At 36.2% G+C, this 18,322-nt stretch overlaps 1 protein-coding gene across 1 annotated transcript in view; it reads left to right on the top strand.

Annotated features, from left to right (window-relative positions):
- ATP8A1 (ATPase phospholipid transporting 8A1) overlaps positions 1-1,254 on the top strand; it is a gene marked incomplete at both ends in the record, with an annotated part of 51,306 nt that extends 50,052 nt beyond the window's left edge. Inside the window, one exon of the mRNA XM_080629472.1 lies at positions 1,204-1,254. Coding sequence (XP_080485598.1) covers positions 1,204-1,254 — 51 coding nt within the window. The remainder of the gene's footprint in view (positions 1-1,203) is intronic.
- Positions 1,255-18,322: the final 17,068 nt, after the last annotated feature.

Raw genomic sequence — 18,322 nt, 5'->3', positions numbered from 1 at the left:
TCCCCGCACCTTTATTTTCTCTTTTTTCTTTCGACAGCTGCTCGCTTCCTTATAACCAAATATGTCTAGAAATTATGTTTAGAATAGAGTTAAACTTTATATTCACAATGATACTTTGTGTTAAAAATGTGGGAAAAAAATTTGTTGCAAAGCTTGATTACAAAATAAGTTTTACTGGTCTGTCTCCTGTATCTTTACATTAATGGTGTTTACAGTTATTTTAAAAACTTTAATATTTTTTTATATATATTTTCAAATTAATATCTTAAACTTGCACAGTATATCCCGTTTTACTGAAAGAGCATGGTTCATTTCTGTTATACCTGATGTAAACATTAGTTAATATTTCTGATTCTGATATTTATGTTGCAATATTTGAAGATAATTCAAACATCTTTTTGTAAACAAGTATTGTAGCCAAAAAGGCGCATTTTTCTTACTAATTTTTTTTTACATGTTCTAAGTTTTCTTAGTTTTTATTATGTTGTTAACAAACAGATTTCAATCTAAGTAGTAACAATTTTGTAGCCCATTTAGAAAAACATAAAGTAGGAAGCTATAGAAAAAGCAAGTCCATTAAAGATCCTTGTTGCTTTAGAAGTGATGGGAGACTAGATCCTGCATTTCAAAAACTGAATAATTACTTAAATGATCAGACTATGATTCTATGACTTCCAGAGCTACTGATTAGCAGTAGCTCTTGAAGTATTTGGAAAAAACAATTAATGTATACTTTGTGTTTATGGAAAACATGCAAAGTTGGGCTTTAGAACATATTACCTTATTTTTCTCAATTTTCTGTCAGTCACCTGCAAACACATTATAAATTTACAACTTGGGTCTAAATATCCCACCGTTTGTATTCTTTATGAAAGAGAATTAAATGCAAGGTACAGAGATCATAGCCTAAAAAGTACAAAAGACTAGAAGAGGTAGTCTCTGTCTCCTGAGCAGACAGAAGGGCAAAGAGGTCATTTTGTATGAGTTATGACCCTTTATATATAATCCATACAAACATTTTACCACTTACACCTTCTCTGGAAGACGACTTCTACTTGAATTCCTGTATACTCAGCGTTTGTCAGCTCAGAAAACTTTCACAGATGTTAATAGCTCATGTCAATACTGTGAGTGAATGGACATAAATTCATCATTGAATGTCTCTAGAAAGGACAACTGCCAGTCTTGAATCTCTCTTTTCAGGTTTTTGTACGGATCAGGCGTGGGAGCAGAGAGCTCAATGAGTATTTGTAAGCTGCTGCTTAATATGCAGAAATGCTACATCAGGAAAATGCCTGTGAAGCTTTTGTAGCCACACCTCCTCTGTCTTGGAGTTTAGAAAATAATGCTATGAAAGGCATGTCTGGAAGTTGCTTTAAACAAGTTTCCCTTTATTAGCTGACAATAACTTAAAAAAAAAAAATACCTGCCTTTACTTAATAGATGTATATTACATTTTTAAATCTCTGCACAATATTAATCAAATAGGTAATAGATTCGATTTAATCTAAAATACAGCCTTTTTCCTAGGCATTAGTGGTGTGATGCAAAATAATTGTCTCTGGTTTCTTGTTTCAGAAAATGGTAAAGGTCTATAATAATTAGTGTTTTTCAACATTTAAACTCCTATTCATAAGAATTCTCTATTATAACTTTTTCTAGTCTGTGTCTTGATTCAGTAGATATTTAAACATGGGCTTTCCCTTTTGACCAAGCCTAGTCCCAGTAACTTTAGAGGTCGTATTTTAAAGTATCATTCTAAATTGCAAGTGAAAGCTTTGTATTTCCAATAGACAGCTAGTGTGCATTATTATGTCTTTGCCTGTATGGGAGTGTGTACTTACATAAGATAAGCCTATGCAGAGCCTTATACTTATTTTGAGGGAGCTGTCATTATGTTACAGTGATGGTTGGGATTGAGATTGATCTAGTGATTGAAAACTCCTTCATGGATTGGGTTGGGTTTTATAATTACCATTACTGTGTATACTCTGTCTTTAAACTATACATTTTTGAAGTTAAGCAAATCTCCCTTCAACATCAAAAGGACAAAATTTTCTTATTCCTACTTTCTGTTCTGCTAGCTAGCAATAACTAGTGATAACATTAAATAAACTGGCTTATGTTAAAAAAGAAGGCTTACAATTTAACAAAAAGAAAAGATTCACAGATCTTCTTAGGTCGTTCATGTTTCATGTAGGGGAAAATTCATATGAAAGGACACAAGCAGAAAAAACACATGCATGGAGTTCACATTTAAAGCTTAGTTACAGAGCCTTGAACATGATTGTTTGTAACAATTTAAGTGATACTATGTAAACAATTCAATTAGACTAAGTAATTAGAGCTGCAGTGCCCTTTTTTTGTTGTTGCTTCATAAACTTTGGATGATGGTTCTCTTCTCCTCCCTTCCCCCACCCCAAGCCCAGCGCTGTTACACACTTAGTGCTGCTCATGTCTGTAGCTGAAGTTTAGCATTTTGTTCCCGATTTCCTGTGCCTGACACACATCAGATGAGTGCCTGTGGTCATTTTGAGAGCCAGATAATGCATAACCCCACATGTGAGCAGGCTTTCTGTGTATATTCATCCTAGTTCTGAGGTGTGGAGTTTAGGTGCTGTTGTTCAATATGTCATGCTTTGCTTAATGTATGCAAACTGCACCAAGTTCAGTTTAAAATACAAACAAGAGAAAGTGATTATGCACATGCCCACTTTTTTGCATTATAATGTTTGAAAACTTGGAAATACAAGGTTCTGCCACAGAGGCCTGTCTCATTTTAGAAGGGCTGAGAACCTAAATCTTTCATTTTCCATGGAAATTATGTAGCTGTTAAACTATAAAATGGTCTGAATTTTTACTTCCCCCTCACTTATGTAGTCTAAATTACTTCTTAAAGACACCTATCACCTATCTTGCTGTATAGGGATGCTGGATTAGTAATCTGAGTTAGAGTAGGACCTGTCCTCTAAGAGAGAAGTGGCTGAGTCTGCTCCTAAATTAGTATCAGGTGCAACATGTCCTAAAAACTTATTTTGCAGGTATAGCTGCCTTCATTGTCCATCATAATTGGAATGAAATACACTTTCCATTAATAAATTTCTCACTGTGAGGAGTTTCTTGTCGCTATAGCTGTTAATAATGTAGTAAACTCCATAGTAGCTTTTTCGTGTAAGAAAAGAGTCTAAAAAAAGTGGCTTATTTTCTTCCCCTCTTACAGTTTGAGATGAGGGCTGCATTTATTCTTCCTGCCTTTTATTTCCCCCTCTACATCTGCCAGTTATTTTTGAGCCCTTGGTGTTCTTAATGTGAACATTCAAAAGCTATCTGTTGTAAACAACAGAAAATCCATGTTTCTGTTCAGATACTAAAAGATGCTGTCTCTTTAAGTAGTATGTCTGGTATTCCACTAAATAGTAGTGTTTCTCCTACAGAGGGCACAGTGTTTTTAGCCACATTAAAAGGTTTCTCTTCCCAACCAATTTTTGATAGATTCAACAAGAACTTTAGAATCCTGGGGTGCTACCAAATTTAATTTCTTCTTGGCCTGGATCTAGAGCTCTGACCAAGATAAGTTCCAGGCCCTTATTACACTAAACTGACCTAAAATGCCTGTACCTTGCATGCTTTCTTTAGAAGAAAGTAAATGCTAGTGTTTCAGGAAGTTAATTTTATGCCTTAAAACATTTCTTTACAACTCTACAGTAAAACTGTTTTCAGTTTAAATAGCTTGAAGATTTTTAACTCTTAAGTTCTGTACAAACTAAAACTGAAAGCAACATGCTTTTTAAGGAATAGAAGGCTTGGGAGCGATATCATGTATGCCATTCCATTGTAAATGAAATTTTATCTTAAATACTTTATTTATAAAAGTGACTCCAAAATATTTTCAAGTGTTGCTTAACATCACTTATCTTTAAAAGCAGTGAGTATGTGGAATAAATCCAGTACATATATTTGGTCCTTTCTTTTTAAATGAGAATTTTGTAACATTTTGACTGCTAGTTAAATCACAACAGAATGTTAATGTTGTTTTCTATACTCCTTGGTTACGAAGGGTCAGTTATATGTCTGCTTGCGGTCTGTCTTACTTTCCTTCTAGAGAGCAGTACTTCCGTTAAACTGTCTGAAATTACCAGTAATGAGGTGTACATGTATTTATGCCAAGCTACTGAATCACGTAATCTCTATTGAAAATATCCTTTTCCACCACCCTAATGCTTTCATAGTAAGAATTTGAAAATTTACTTCAGTATTTGATACAAAGAAAAAAAAAAAAAGGGGGAGGGAGGTCAATCGTCGTAATATCTATTCTTTCACTCCTCTCTCTAGAGCTGTCTTCCTAGCCATCTTCCTAGGTTGGGAGTAAAGTAATGTAGGACCTATGTATAGTGAGAAGGTTGAAAAGAGAGATGGCAGTTGAGGACCACAACTTGTATACAAGCAGTGATGATGGATTAGGTGACCCTGGATTAGGTTCACATACTTAGCTTAGTTGTAAAGCAGCCAAAAAACTGTGCTGATGTTGAGTACATGATTATGTGTTCAGCAGTGAACAACTGATTATGCACTCATCTCACTACTTCATACTCAGCAACTGAGAAACTGCTACTAATGAGTGCCTGCTAAATTCATCATGGTTAAATCATAACTACTGTTACAAAAGTCAAAAATCAAAATAGACAAGAGCTTATAAAAACCTGACTCTACTGGCATAAAGTAATTCCATTGTCTTTTCAGTGAATGAATTCCTGTGAATTTCAGTGAATGAATAACCTTTTCAGAATGAAAGGTTAGAAAATACTGGTTAACCAAAGTAAAGAAAATTAGCATTATAAGATTTCAGAAAATTCAGTAAATTCTGTATCTCTGTATTGTAGCCTCTAACATTCGTGTCTTGTGTGCATTCTTGTTCCAATAATAGGCCACCAAAAAAAATCTGTTTAGTTTTCATTTATTGGTTGAACAAATAACAGGTATTTGGCTGGATTTTTCTTCTCATTTTTAATGTAAATTGTTATTAATTTCAGGATTTTTTTCCATCTCAAAGTAGTCACAAACATGTTCAGACATTCCACCATATGTTAAAAAAATCTGAGCTTGGCCATAGAATCTGGTCACCTGGAGGCCAGCCTGAGTATATACATACTGGTAAACATACATTATGATTGTAGCAATTCATGCTTCCATGGTAAAGTCAAATGAAATATGAACTGCAAGAAAGTCTCTGCAAAGCAGAAACTAAGAATTCACTTGAAAAACATGAGTCTTAAATTGAGTAGAATGTTGTTCAGATGATCCTTGCTTCTGTCAGGTTTCAGCTTATGTTTTGTCAGAGGCAATATATAGTTTCAGTGTAACTTGTTAATAAAAATTCATCAGATGTGCTGCTTCTCCACTTTGTCATTGAACTAACAGACAAATGAAGAAATAGGAGAGAGTCGTGCTACATGCTATTATGAAAGACATAAGAAAATGTGTTATTGTGCCTTTCCTAATGTGTTCCTTTCTTTTTAACCTTTTAGCAAAAAGTGATAAAACTTAGGCAGCGAAAGGGATAAATATCCAAATGCCTCTAATGTACTCTGTAGTTGAGTTAGTGTTTTTTTAAATAAGTAGTTGTAGTTTATTTAGTGGTAAAGCCTTATCCTTTCATGAGTTTCATGTATGAGAAAGGAATACTGGTACATTTTTCAGTTTCAAACTGCAACTTACTGTATGAATTCTATTAGTTAGGAGATTTGCTAACAATAAAATGACTGCTTCTTATGTGTAGGATCACACACCACACCCCCCCCCATATTTCTCAGAATTTTCATTTCATCATGAGTTAAGTACAATATAAATGCAGTGAGCTTAAATCACTCTTAAATACTTAAAGAGTATGACATTTCTTCTGAAAATAGCTACTTCCTTTAAATGTTTTCATATTTAGGTGGAATTGCTCACGTATTTGACTAGATTGACTCGATTGCCCATTATCTGGTCTTGAACGCAAATTGGTTTTTGTGGGGCTTTTTTTTTCTTGCATAGATTTAAACCAGAACACTTTCAATTGTGTTGTAAATGTGTTTTAGGGATACCTTTTTTTTTTGTGAAGCTGAGGAAAAATATATTTTTCATACCTTGCAAGATATCTAACTAATATGTGGCTCTCATCTTTTTCAGATCTGGTTTGCATTTGTAAATGGATTTTCTGGACAAATTCTTTTTGAAAGATGGTGTATAGGTCTTTACAATGTGGTAAGATGATTTGTGTGTTTTCAGTTATTTTCAACCATAAACATGAAAGTTTCTTGAGTAAGTAATCTTTAAGCAAGTCCTCTAAAGTTTTGCAATATGTTTTTGTTTGTTTGTTTGTTTTAATCCAACTATTAGATGTTTACAGCAATGCCTCCACTAACTCTTGGTATATTTGAGAGATCCTGCCGAAAAGAAAACATGCTGAAATATCCTGAGTTATACAAGACTTCCCAAAACGCACTGGACTTCAATACTAAGGTATATTAAAAAAAAAATAAATCAAATATAATTAAAGCAGAAATTAATAGGAATTCAGTATTGTTATTCTTTTTGTACTAAACTGCTGACATTTAAAAATGGAGGGCATTTTTATTGCTACTCTTTCCAGTTGTCCATGTGTCTGTGCATGGTGCAGATCATATTTATTCATTTTTAGCAAGTATGGAAATGGACAGTAAGCATTTTTTTTCCCCAGCCCTTATTTCTTTTCCTCTGCTGGTAATAAAGCTGTCTTCTATAGGCAGAAGCGATTAGTCCTCTCTGTTGCTGGGCTGTATGTGCTTGTACTGTTATATGGAAATGGATTACTGAAGCCTGTGGAGAAGTGTTGCAGAGGACAATAAGAACTGTCATTAGAATTGTAGAGGGAGTGACTTGGTACAATTCTTTGTCAATTTGGAGTTGTGATTTTATGGTTTAATTTTGAGTTTTAGAAAAAAATACTTTGAGTCAGATAAGAATGTGTCAGAGTAGATCAAAAGGAATCCAAGGCTACTTTTGGTGGGAAATGGGCAACATTTTGGAGATACTAGCACAAGAAGTAGTAAAAGAATGTAGGACTCTTTAATATATAAAATATATAAGCAATTTCTACAGACTTATCCATAAATAATCTCTTAAAAAATTTAAATTAAACTTGTTCCTGAATTTACAATTTCATGAATGCTGTGGCGTTCATTAGAGTTTATATTTGATTTTTCTAAATATAATTCTGACATTTCAAGTAATATCATTGTATGTTGAACTTGGATATTTTCAGTCTGTCATTGAATTAATAATGCCTGGTCTGTAAGTAGGCGTGTAAAGCCGATACAGGATACTTAGCTTTTCTATCTGTGCCACTTGTGCTGTAAAACTGGAATACCCTTATCTATATAGAGTTATTTGTCTAAACTGTCCATGTTCACTGAATCGTATGAGTTTTTTCCACTTCTGCACTTCATTGCTGCACCTACAAAAAACAAACGTGAAAGTTGTAAGGAAACTAGGGAAAATAGTTTTGTGTGTCACAGTGAATGCTTTACAAATATCAGACTTTTTATAGTCCATTAATAGAGCCACTTTTGTCTTGTGATTTTAACAAATAACGTAAGTCATTAGTTACAATTGTTGGATTTTTCTTCTGCTTTTAAATAAGCCTTAATATTTTTATTATTGTACCGATGTATTGTTAACTTCATTGGAAATTCTGTGGCTATTCACATACAACACTTCTATGAGTAAACATCTGCAAACTTTCCAGCTACAAAATTCCCACCTATAAAAGTTGAATAGTTGGTGTTAAAGATTTGGAAACATTACTGCCTTGAATGTTGATGCAGATGTTTGTTATGGTAAAAGGGATCAAAGGTTATAAGGTCATGACAGAGGTTGAAGGATTAGCATGTGACAATAAGAATTGATCAGGAAAATGGAAAAGTAGAACTAATTTTTCTTGCACCCACCTGTGCTTTCTGTCAAATAAAAACTTCTGGAAATGACATAGCAAGAAAGAGAGACAAAGGTTAATGAGTAGCACAAGTTCAAATGTGCAAAGTATTGAGGTGTAAATTGGATCATACAACCTAGTGTAGTTGTATAATCTAACAAAAGACTTTGAGACATTGTGGAAAACGCGAGGCAGTCACTTCATTTCAATTGTTTGAGCACCTTAACACTCATAATACGCATCAGTCAGTTAGTTACAATAAAGGCTGTGATAGCCAGAAGAGCTGTTAATGAAAAAACATGATTGCTATAATGCAGGAAATCAGTTACATGTTTTTTATTTAAGTCTTTCTATGTTTTTATACAATATATTATGGGAAGCATCAGTAGCTTCTTTATCCTTAATACTGTTCTCTGTAGAAAGCATATTTTACAAATGAAAATAAAAGTAAAATGTGAATTATTTAGCAAATACATTAAAGGAAGTCTATAATGATGAAGCTATGTACTTCAAAAACGTAGCATCTAAGGAGGTATCCAAAAAGATACTTTTATTTGTCCTTTTTTAATTCCTTTGTATGTGGAAGTATGTAGATGGGTATATGTAAAACTCAGGTTTTGATTGTTCTGCCATCAAAATTTCTTATTACACAAAATGTAAATTGTAAAAGCTAGAGTCCTTTTTAAGGCTCTACCTAGAATGTAGCAATTGTTCCAGTTGTCTGGTTTAGTTTAATTTTTCTGATGATATTCCCATATGTATACATTTTAATTTCCCTTCTGATTTGAAATTAAAAGAAGGAGATAATACACACTTTTTTTTCAAAGCATAAAAATAAACAAATGACCCATGAAGAGCTAAGAGGCAGAAAGTGCCTGTCAGTTATATTACTTCACAGTGTTGGCCTAACAAAAACACATTTTGTGACTCTAACACACAGATAAAAAGAAAGGTCAGGGTTCACAGAGCTAATTTATTGCAAACGGTTCTCATGGATTTTCTGTTTTCTCTTAGGTTTTCTGGTTTCATTGTTTAAATGGCCTCTTCCACTCATTCATTCTGTTTTGGTTTCCACTAAAAGCCCTCCAGCATGGTAAGTCTTACGAAAAATATAAATATAAGTGTTGAAAGGTATGAAATACGTTAATACTTTCTTTGTTCTTAATAAAGCTTTATAAATGCTAACAGGTTTGTGTGATTAAATTTGAAGATACCATTTCTAGAACTAGAGTAGGTGCAGTATATTTAATATAGGGGTTTTTTTAATCTGTTGAAAAGTAGGAGCAATATTGTGTACATATACATTAAACTATATGAATGGGTTTTAAGCAAACTGAAGCAAGATGGAAAGAGATTGCTATTCAATTATGCTAGTTTTTCTATATAATACACTACCATGATAAATACGTACAAGATCCTAAATTACTGCTGTCGCTTGCATTATCTGTTACATTTTGTAAACTTTTTTATTATTATTTTATGTTATTTTATTTACGTTTTGTAAACTTTTATTGCTGACCTTTTCTCCTGTTACTTAAAGGGCATACTAACCCATTAGTTTACCTCTGTATAAGTTGGCTTGTGGCAGAGGAAACTGGGACATCTTGGACAGCTCAGTCTTTCACTCTTCTAGTTCAACTGTTGTGTATGCACCTGAGCTACAGAAGGAAATGGTTGGGAGGAAAGCTGTGTTAATCAGACAAAATTTTAAAGCACTGCTTCCAATTTGTGGCAATGTTGTGAGGGCTGCAGCTTTTCTGTAAAACTAATAGTCTGCTCAGTGTCCCTGAAACAACCTGGCAGTCTGCCCCAGCATATAAGATAGAAATACTCTTATGGACATTTTCTAACTGTTGAGACTAGGTAATGATACGGTCACAGCTGCTTGTGCTCAAAAAGGTTAAGGGGAAGACTTGTTGCGGAGTATTTTATGCTCAGCGGCTCCTGGTGGGTAAAGGGAATTAGGTAGCAGCCTGTTTTCTCTGAAAGGCCACTCACATCACGCTGGATTTGAGTGACTTCAGTAGCAGTGGTTTGCATTGGAGAGGTTTAGACAGACCAGGAGGAAAGATGTCCCAAAATGTCAATGCATACTCTAAAACCAAATCCAAACCAAAATCACTGTTCAAAGCTGTTACCAGTCCATATGAGAGATTTATGCATTACACGTTTAGAGAGCAGACTTTGACCTCTTCAGGAACCTGCTGAGTAAGGTTCCATGGGATATAGCCTTAGAGGGCAGGGGGGCCCAAGACTGTAGGTTGATATTCAAGGATCACCTGCTACAAGCTCAGGAGTGTTGTATCCCAACTAGAAGGAAGTGCAGCAGGAGGGCCAGGAGACCTCTTTGGATGGATAAAGAGCTGCTGAGGAAACTTAGAGGGGAAAAAAGGGGCTTATAAAAGGTGAAAGCAAGGACAGGTGGCCTGGGAAGAATACAGGAATGTTGTCTGGGAAGCTAGGGGCCAGGTTAGGAAAGCTAAGGCCCAGTTAGAATTAAACTTGGCTAGGGATGTGAAAGATAATGGGAAGGGATTCTATAGGTACATTGCAAATAAAAAACAGACTAGGGACAATGTGGGCCCTCTCCAGAAGCTATCAGGAGAACTGACTACCCTGGATTTGAAGAAGGCTGAGGTTCTTAATGACTTCTTTGCCTCGGTCTTCACTGGCAAAGGCTCTGACCACACCACCCAAGTCTTGGAAGGCAGACACAGCGACTGTGAGAATGAAGACCCTAAGCCCACTGTAGGAGAGGATCTGGTTAGAGACCATCTTAAGAACCTGAATGTGCACAAGTCATTGGGACCTGATGAAATCCATCCGCGGGTCCTGAAGGAGCTGGGAAATGAAGTTGCTAAGCCACTGGCCATCATATTTGAAAAATCATGGCAGTCAGGTGAAGTTCCCAATAAATGGAAAAAGGGAAATATAACCCCCATTTTCAAGAAAGAGAAAATGGATGACCTGGGGAATTACAGACCAGTCAGTCTCACCTCTGTGCCTGGCAAAATCTTGAAGCGGATTCTCCTGGAAGGCATGCTAAGGCACATGAAAAACAAGGAGGTGCTTGGTGACAGCCAGCATGGCTTCACCAAGGGGAAATCCTGCCTGACCAATTTGGTGGCCTTCTATGATGGGGCTATGGAACTGATAGACAGGGGTAGAGCAGTTGGTGTCATCTACCTGGACTTGTGCAGAGCGTCCCGCATGACATCCTTGTCTCTAAATTGGAGAGACACCAATTTGATAGATGGAGCACTCAGTGAATAAAGAACTGGCTGGATGGCCGCACACAAAGAATTGTGGTCAACGGCTCAGTGTCCAGTTGGAGACCAGTAACGAGTGGTGTCCCTCAGGGATCAGTGTTGGGGCCGGTCTTGTTCAACATCTTTGTTGCTGACATGGGCAGTGGGATTGAGTGCGCCGTCAGCAAGTTTGCCGCTGACACCAAGCTGTGTGGTTCAGTTGATACACTGGAGGGAAGGGATGCCATCCAGAGGGACCTTAACACACGTGTGAGGTGGGCTGATGCCAACTTTATGAAGTTTAACCATGCCAAGTGCAAGGTCCTACACCTGGATGGGAGCAATCCCAGGCACAGCTACAGGTTGGGCAGAGAAGAGATTCACAGCAGCCCTGCAGAGAAGGACTTGGGGGTGTTGGTCAATGAGAAAATGAACATGAGCCGGCTTCAGTGTGCGCTCGCAGCCCAGAAAGCCAACCGTATCCTGGGCTGCATCAAGAGGAGCGTGACCAGCAGGTCAAAGGAGGTGATCCTGCCCCTCTGCTCTGCTCTCGTGAGACCTCACTTGGAGTATTGTGTGCAGTTCTGGTGTCCTCAACATAAAAAGGACATGGAACTGTTGGAACAAGTCCAGAGGAGGGCCACGAGGATGATCATTGCGTAATGCAAGACAGCTGATTAAGGAGGACTATTTGTATGAACATCCACCTGCTGTCTCTTCCAGAAGAGGCAATCATTAATACATAGATCTTTTTCGTGTTTATGATAAACTGGCCTCACAGGTCCTGAAAAGCTTTTAGAAGGAACAGTCTTGATCCGTGACTAAAATTAATTTCATTGTAAAGATGATATGAAGGCTGGAAAAAACCAAACACCTTTATTATTCTTCCCCCAACACAGCTTTTGAAAAACAGCCTTTCCTATACTCTCTCAGTATTAGCAGGATTTCTTCTTCTTCTTTCATTTTTCTTTTTTTTTCCTTTTTTTTTTTGGTCTTGTACTTTTATCTTTCCTTAGTGCATGCGCAGTACCTTGATATCTTTTTATATGGTGACAGTTTAAAGAGTATCCCAGTGATTAGAACTGCTGCAACAGAATAAGTGTCCTGGTTTAGTTGCAGTATATGAACAATCTTAAGTGCTAAAAGCATTTCTAAACTGAACATGTGAAAATTTAGCAAGCTCATTACTTCTAATTGAGAATGAGAAATTCGCTCTGTATAGTTTAGTTGTGTGTTGTCCCATGTCTGCCAAGAACTTCCGTAGAACTGGGATCAGGAAAGCCTCTGCTCTAGCAGTAGTCATAAAATAAGTTTTGTCAAACAGGCCTAAATGCACTGCTTCAGAATTCTGAACTTAAGAACCACAGTAGACGTGAATCTTATGCAAACACATCTCTTTAGGGCACTGACTCTTTGCATAAATGCTGTGTGTGTACCCATGTGTGCAAAATGGATATGTATTTATAAGAATCCACAGATTTCAGTTGGGTAAATTTTGAAAATGTTACTCATAGCAAGCATCTCAAGATTTAAAATTGAGTATATTTTGTATATATTATTTTTGGATAAAAGCAAAGATAAATTTCTATACCAGAAATACACAGAATCAGTGAAAATCTGATTCTCTAAGCATTGTATTTACCTCTATGCTACAATCAATGTGCACTGCAGCGATTATATTTCATATTATTCTGAAGGTATGATACTGTATCTCTGATTGTAAAAGTTACTCTAAATTATTGCCAAATAAAATATTATTCTTTTTGGTATATGATGTTACAAAAAGCTCCTATTTCTAGCATAATTCCTGAAGTCACTGAATGCTTTAAGGGATTAAAAATTATGAAAGTCATAGTTCTCTACTGTTCAGTAGAGTTTAAGGTGAAAACTTCTGTTAGTACCCTCTAGAGATGCTGCCATCTCTGTTGTACCAAAAAGATTTTATATACAGAGACTGCAATTGTGAGTGCTTGAATGTTTTTATCACTATGTCCTTCTCCAGGTACTGTATTCGGCAATGGCAAAACTTCAGATTACCTGCTCCTGGGAAACACTGTATACACTGTAAGTCTTCCTATAGTTATGTGGTGCTCTATTATCTATCTATATTGGCTCTATCTTTAACTATTAAAGCGATGTGGGTTTATTTTTATTTATAATTCTCTACATAGAAAATTTGATTCATTGCAGTGCCTTAAGAGTAGGAAATAGCTCTTGAGTGACTCCTTGAGAAGCTTTGGAGTACATTTTGTATTCTAATTCCAGTTTTTAAAACAAAGCATATAAAATAATAACAAAGCAATAAAAATGCAGAAGATACACCTGTCCTTTACTGGAACTGGTTTGTGGACTTGTGAGGATACAATTCTGTTCTCCCTCTCTTAATTTATCATGGGGCTTTGAAAGAGAGCCACATGGAACCAAGGTTTGTGGGATGTCTCTTAAGAGACAACCAGACTGCCAGAATGACACCTACCTGACCCACACCTGACAGTAATCTTCTGTTATTCTCAGAAATAATAGTCATTATTGGTTTGTTTTGTTCTTTTTATGTCCCTAGATTAAATTAATAAAGCTGAAGATCTGTTTTTCAGTACAAATAATTCTTGTAAAAATCTTTCCGTAGGGAATAGGGAGATATCATAACACAATAAGAAAATGTTCTAGAAATAGTCCTCTGAGAATGTAACTACTGTCAACATCTACATATCAGAGAACATTTTGACTAGTGTTTTCTGGACAGCTAACCAGAAAGGTTGAAGAGCATAAAAGAACGAGTAAACACAGCCCCTTCTACGTATTTCCTGCTTCTGTGCCAGTTAAAATGTTTCTTCTGCCAGTCAGTACCTGGCCTTTAAACTGGTTCGTTTGGGCACACTTTGTTTGTTCACACAGTCTCCTAAAAGTTTATTTTATCTACACTTCCCTTTCCCTGTTCCAAAAGGCAAGCCTAGCATGTTTTGTCAGCAGTAGTCGCATATGATCATGCAATCTATCATATGATGAACTGATCTCCATTAGGGATGGATGGAATATTCTGGGTAAGTGTTTTCTGTGCAAGTCTTAATAAAATTAAGATGTAAGGTCACAGTCATTGTCATAGCTCAGTCCTGACAGAAGTAGTTCAACTGACATGGGTCTATTTGTATTACAATCTCTGGAGCAGTGTTTAGAAGTCAGCATTTATCTAAATGTCACAGCTTTCCCCGATATTGGTAAGTACTTCATAAGAGTGTCAACCAGAACCACCTGTTGCTGTAAGTAAAACAGATTCTTCTTGAGAAGAGGTACTCTGAGCACCAGGTTTTCACCTTATTTTCATCCTAATTTCACTGATCACTGTACTTAGAAGTTGCAGTGTTGCTCAGTTCAGCAGAAGTTTATTTTATGAATTTTATGTATGTATACATGAGTTGCATAACTTTAGCTATCCTTGCACCTAAGCCTGGTTTTATGATAGCATCTGCTTTCCTTGATTGCTCTAAAAGTATCCTTTGTATTGACCATCATTTTGTAGAGTTAGCACTGTTCACTTGTTAAACCCAGCTATTCAACGTACTGCAATCACAACTGATGTTCTCTCCTGAAGCAAACTCAGAACTTCATCTGCCCAAGTCACTTTGCTCTGTGCTTCTTTCCAAAAGCCAAGCTTGACACCAGGAGAAAACAAGTTACATATGCTGTGCTAGGGGTTTACTGGATTACACTAGGTCCTATGAAACCGAGCATTTGAAAAATGCTGTTGTTTAGATTGTAACCTATCAATGGATAAGTCTAGAAATCTTACAGTACTGCAGAACATCCGAGTATCACCTGTGACATCAGTTGACTCACAAACATAAAAGCTTGCCTTTTCACATTTGTTGCAACATTATATTTTCCACCACCTTCAGAAATGAATTTCTGATACTTTCAGTATAGTAACCCGGAGCTACTCATTACTCTTTGAAAAGCGATATCCATAAATGCTGAAATAAAAGTCAGTGTAATTGTTCTGTCACCTTCTGCAACTGGTTTTCAACTAGGAGAGCTGAAACTGCACCATTTCCAGAGGCTATTAGCCTGCAGAATGGCAAAGAATCCCCAGGAAAAAATCATTTCACGATTTTAAGTCCAGACAACCTGCTTTTTCATTTGTTTTCCAGATTATCCACTTCAGATTGAAAATCTGGGGAGAGATGGAGGTTGCAGTTGATGTATTCCTCCTCTTGCACAGGAATTCAAGGAGGTCTGGAAAACACATGAAGATCTGAGAGACTTTCACAATTGGGGGAGCAGAAAAGAGAATTAAAGACTAAAAATATCTGTGCTTGTGCAGTGTACGTGCACTGACATTTGTCAGACATTGTTTTAAAATACCGAAATCGTAAGGCTGAGGGTACTTCTCATTTTTCCCACAGCTTTTAATCTGGTTTTAGAAAGTCTACATTTATCAGTTGGGCAAGAATCAGTAGCAGAGGAATTCAGAAATAAATATAATTTCTTTGGACCCACAGAGGAGGTCAGGAATGTGCATGGAATTCATATCATGTCCTGGAATTATTTCTTCAACCATAAATTTCAAATAGGAGTGCCATGAAAATATTTGTATGACTGTTCTTGAGAGGTCTTTTTAAAGAAGCCCAGTGCGTTATACAAAATACCAGTTTGATTCTTATTTCCTGGGTAGGATTCAGTGAGCTACTGTTAGTTTGGATCAAGGGGGGGGAGAGGGAGCAATAAAGCCCACATTCTTGAGGAAACTGCTGTGTGTAGTTGGTAACTGTGTTAGGGGTGTTGGTTAAGATGCAGGGAGGGTATATATTCACACAGTGCGTATCTCCTTTTATAGAGACATGCAATGTTTGTTTTGTGTATATGTTTTGTCTATGCAATGAGAATTCCTGACATGATCTTAAAGGATGTTTTCTTTCTTATGACCAACACAACAGTAGCAAGCAGGCATTACCAGATGAGTACTTTTTTGGCCATAATTAATTTATTTCATTCATCCAAATATAGCACCAGAAGTGGTTAGACTAAGTAAATTATAACACTCATCATGGCCCTTAATTTTCTTCTCATTAGATTTCACACATGTTTTATATAAGGGAGTTGTGGCACTGTGATTTTTTTGTGTGTGTTTTTTGTTTGTTTCTTTCTTTCTTTGTTCTTAATAATGCAGCAATAGTTGGAATAGGAGCTTCCAGAATTAAAAGTATAAACACAGAACTAGCATGAAAGCTTTCTGGCAGGGTTTGTATCTTTCTGTGCACCAGACATAGTGCACAGACATTGTCATTTATATTTAACCAGTTATTTTCAGCTTCTGATTGAAGTAAATTTGTGAATTTCTGAGACTTCTTGAGGTTCAACCACAGACAAATTCATGTAGATCATTGCTGCCAACCTGGACAACAAACTCGAGTTTAAACTATAGCTGTAACCATTGGAGCTTGGTCTTTGTGACTCAATTTTTCAGCCTCATGTTCTTCAGCTTGCACATAAAGCAAAACTTGCGATACACATTTACATGTGATTTACAAAATTTAATAACTATTTCTTTACTAAGAATTTTTGTTTGTGTGAATTTCAAAGGAAGGAGATTTTCCTGAATCAACTAGTCCTTGCTGTAAAATTAACAATTTTCTACTACTGCTCATCTAAACTAAAATGGAGCATGTCCTACAGGACAACAACATGATGTTTTCAGAGACTGCTCTATAAAAAGAGCGGGGTGCATGGACACACATAGTACTTTGTTGAATATTATTAAGAAAATCACATTTAAATTGAAGAGGTTGATTATCCTTTCCCTTACTGCATTTGTGCAAGTAAACATGAAGTATGACAATCATTAAACTTTTTCTTCTGTTCTCCTGGACGTTCAGCCAAACTAATGAACTCCGTATGCTACGATTCTCATCTTAATTCAGAATCCTCTCTTTTCTCTCTTCAAGTTTGTGGTTCTGACTGTGTGTTTGAAGGCTGGATTAGAGACCTCATATTGGACTTTGGTAAGCAGATGTCTTTTCTATATTCTTAAATATTCTATAGAATGTGATGAATAACTATGTTCTTTTTTCTCATTTATTGTAATGCACCCTTACAGTTTGTCAGCGCTCCGCGCAGTATCAAACTAAACTGGGGTTACTGCATGGGAAGAATACCCACATGCAAAAAGTAGTGCTTTATGTTGAAAAGAAGGATATTGGGATAAGATGTAAAAGTAATCCTTAAACTAGAAAAATCAAATTACTCTGAACTGATTGTACTTAAGTTTGCATAAAATGCAGTAATATTGCTGCTGAAAGTATCATTGTAGCAACAGGACAACAGGGAAAGGGATTAAACTTAAACAGAGAAAGTTTAGGTTAGATACAAGCAAGAAGTTCTTTACTGTGAGGGTGGTGAGGCACTGGAATGGGTTGCCCAAGAATGTTGTGAATACTCCATCCCTGACAGTGTACAAGGCCAGGCTGGATGGAGTCTTGGGTGGCATGGTTTAGTGGGTGGTGTCCCTGCCCATGGCAGGGGGGTTGGAACTTGATGATCTTGAGGCCCTTTCCAACCCTGACTATTCTATGATTCTGTGATTTTTGTGTTAAGAAATAGCTAATTGAAATAATTTAAGTAGCAGAGTTAAATTAATACAAGTCATGGAAATTTCATCCAATACATCAGATTTGCATTGTAAATAGTAAGTAGCAAAGATTTTTTTGTGTGTCATAATGCACCTGTGATGATTTTTCTGGTTTTTTTGGTTTTTTTTTTTTTTTTTTACAGTTCAGCCATATAGCTATCTGGGGCAGCATAGGACTTTGGGTAGTGTTTTTTGGAATCTACTCTTCTTTGTGGCCAGTCATTCCTATGGCACCCGACATGTCAGGAGAGGTAAAAGTGTATTTTAACTACTATCCAAATGTGCACAAAAAATAATGTTTCAATCTTTAGTACTAGTCATTATTGGATCCTTGTGTTAACCAAAGGTGCATAAGAAGTTTGCTTCTTTTTTATGTTCAATGTGGTAACCATGTTTATTTAAAACATAATGAATTTTTACTCTTGTGAAAATGGAGCTCAACTAACAGGCTATCATTTTAGAGTCTAGTGAAGAAGAGTAGACAGGTAAGCTGTTTTGCAG

This window comes from Psittacula echo (genome assembly GCF_963264785.1).
Source record: "Psittacula echo genome assembly, chromosome: 1".
Taxonomy (NCBI): domain Eukaryota; kingdom Metazoa; phylum Chordata; class Aves; order Psittaciformes; family Psittacidae; genus Psittacula; species Psittacula echo.
This window is presented reverse-complemented; position numbering and strand designations above follow the sequence as displayed.